We start from the raw sequence: 2,231 nt of genomic DNA, 5'->3' as shown, positions 1-2,231 counted from the left end.
AACCCACGCTGACACGGGGAGAACATGCCGGAGCACCTGGAGGAAACCCACGCTGACACAGGGAGAACATGTCAGAGTCCCTGGAGGAAACCCACGCTGACACGGGGAGAACATGTCGGAGCACCTGGAGGAAACTCACGCTGACACAGGGAGAACACGCCGGAGCACCTGTTTGACGTACGCTCCTTTATTAATAAGAAATAAACTTTATAATCATCAGAATTCTGACTGCTCGCTTTTTTACTAACAACATTTACTTGTTACGGCTCTGGCCATATTTTGATGCGTTTCAGTTTCTCTGTCTCCTTCTGGTGTTTGACTGTGAGAGTGAGCGCTCTTTTTTGGCGGAGGATCTTTGTACCACAGGTGTGGAGTGCTGATTGGCTGGCGGTGTGGGCTAAATAATAAAATGACTCACATCACAGAGAATAAATATTCAGCAAAACAATTTTACAGTGAATAAAATTCTGTGTAAATATTGGATGTGTGTGGCAGGACGGGTGGAGTCAGACTGAACAGGCTGTTTGACAGAGGTGAGTTTTTAGGCTGGATTTGAAAATGGAGAGAGAGCTGATGTTAAGAGCTTTCAGAGGCAGAGCTTCTGTACGCTGATGACCCCATGGTGGTCAAGCGGGCTGGAGGGACAGTGAGGTGGACGGAAGAAGACCCGAGAGCTGGGAGATGTACAGAGGAGTAAGATCTTAAAGTCAGTGTAGTTACGTTTAGCCGACGCACACACGTGGTTACGTTTAGCCAACACACACACACACACGTGGTTATGTTTACCCAACACACACATGTGGTTACGTTTAGCCAACACACACACATGGTTACGTTTAGCCGACACACACACATGTGGTTACGTTTAGCCAACACACACACACACACACGTGGTTACGTTTACCCAACACACACATGTGGTTACATTTAGCCAACACACACACGTGTTTACGTTTAGCCGACACACACACGTGTTTACGTTTAGCCAACACACACACACACGTGGTTACATTTAGCCAACACACACACACACACGTGGTTACATTTAGCCAACACACACACACACGTGGTTACATTTAGCCAACACACACACAGATGTAGTTACGTTTAGCCAATCAGAATAAAATCGTTTACACTTGAGGAGAGAATAATTATGGTCTGTTGGCATGATGATGTAACATACACAATAAAATAAAGCTGAAATGTTCTGACTGCTAGAGACATTTAATTATCATCATTATTTACACTGTGGTTGTCACAGTGACCACCCTGTCACACCCTGTTACCTTGGTGACCAGCTGGTCTAGTCTGGTGAGTGTGACGCTGCTCAGTCCTTCATCACGAAGCAGAGAAACCAGATCAGAAGAGTCGCCACGATCCAGACAGTCCTCCATCTTTACCTCCAACAACTGACAGACACACAGACACACAGACAGATTAATGAATGAAAACAGATATTTCATATTAAATGTCACTGAACAAAACCTCATTTAACTTGTGAACCATTTCAGTCTCAGTGTGAGGAGATGAACGTACAGACATCTGAACCAATCATGTGAGTCTGATGCTGTACAGGAAGTCATCGAGTGACTGATGACATCATCAGACCACTAAGAAAATAAAATGAGTTAATCCTCTCTGCTGTGCCTTATGATGGTGGTTGTTTGTTTGTTTGTTTGTTTGTTTTGTCATAAAATAGACCAAGTCAACTTTCCTTAAATCTTTGGAAATAAAAAAAACAAAACAGCGCACTGTGAATTTTTAAGAACATTTTGCCGCCGTGGGTCAGATGAGTCCCACAGCAGGGTGCCCGCTGACCCGACACACACTCTGTAGTTCTCAATAAAACTTCAGTCATTCACACTGGGATTGTTTTGTTCTTTGCAGAGTGCAGAAAAAGCAGAAGATACAGTTTGGTTATTAATGATAAAGAAGAAAAGAGCCGGGGAGGACAGACACAGATCTGGGACCAGCTGCTGCACAAAACACCTCAAGTTTCCTCCTGACACACAGTTAGATGATGTGAGCTTTGTGACATGGTGCGTTATCCTGCTGGAAGTAGCCATCAGAAGATGGGTACACTGTGGTCATAAAGGGATGGACACGCTCAGCAACAATACTCAGGTAGGCTGTGGTGTTTAAACCATGCTCAGTTGGTACTAAGAAAATCTCCCCCACACCATTACACCACCAGCAGCAGCCTGAAGCGTTGATACAAGGCAGGATGGATC

At 44.7% G+C, this 2,231-nt stretch overlaps 1 protein-coding gene across 1 annotated transcript in view; it reads right to left on the bottom strand.

Annotated features, from left to right (window-relative positions):
* sycp2l (synaptonemal complex protein 2-like) overlaps nucleotides 1-2,231 on the bottom strand; it is a 15,986-nt gene that overhangs the window by 11,756 nt on the left and 1,999 nt on the right. Inside the window, exon 2 of the mRNA XM_050056404.1 lies at nucleotides 1,287-1,409. Within this exon, the coding sequence (XP_049912361.1) occupies nucleotides 1,287-1,409 (123 nt within the window). The remainder of the gene's footprint in view (nucleotides 1-1,286; nucleotides 1,410-2,231) is intronic.

This window comes from Epinephelus moara, chromosome 11 (genome assembly GCF_006386435.1).
Source record: "Epinephelus moara isolate mb chromosome 11, YSFRI_EMoa_1.0, whole genome shotgun sequence".
Taxonomy (NCBI): Eukaryota; Metazoa; Chordata; class Actinopteri; order Perciformes; family Serranidae; genus Epinephelus; species Epinephelus moara.
This window is presented reverse-complemented; position numbering and strand designations above follow the sequence as displayed.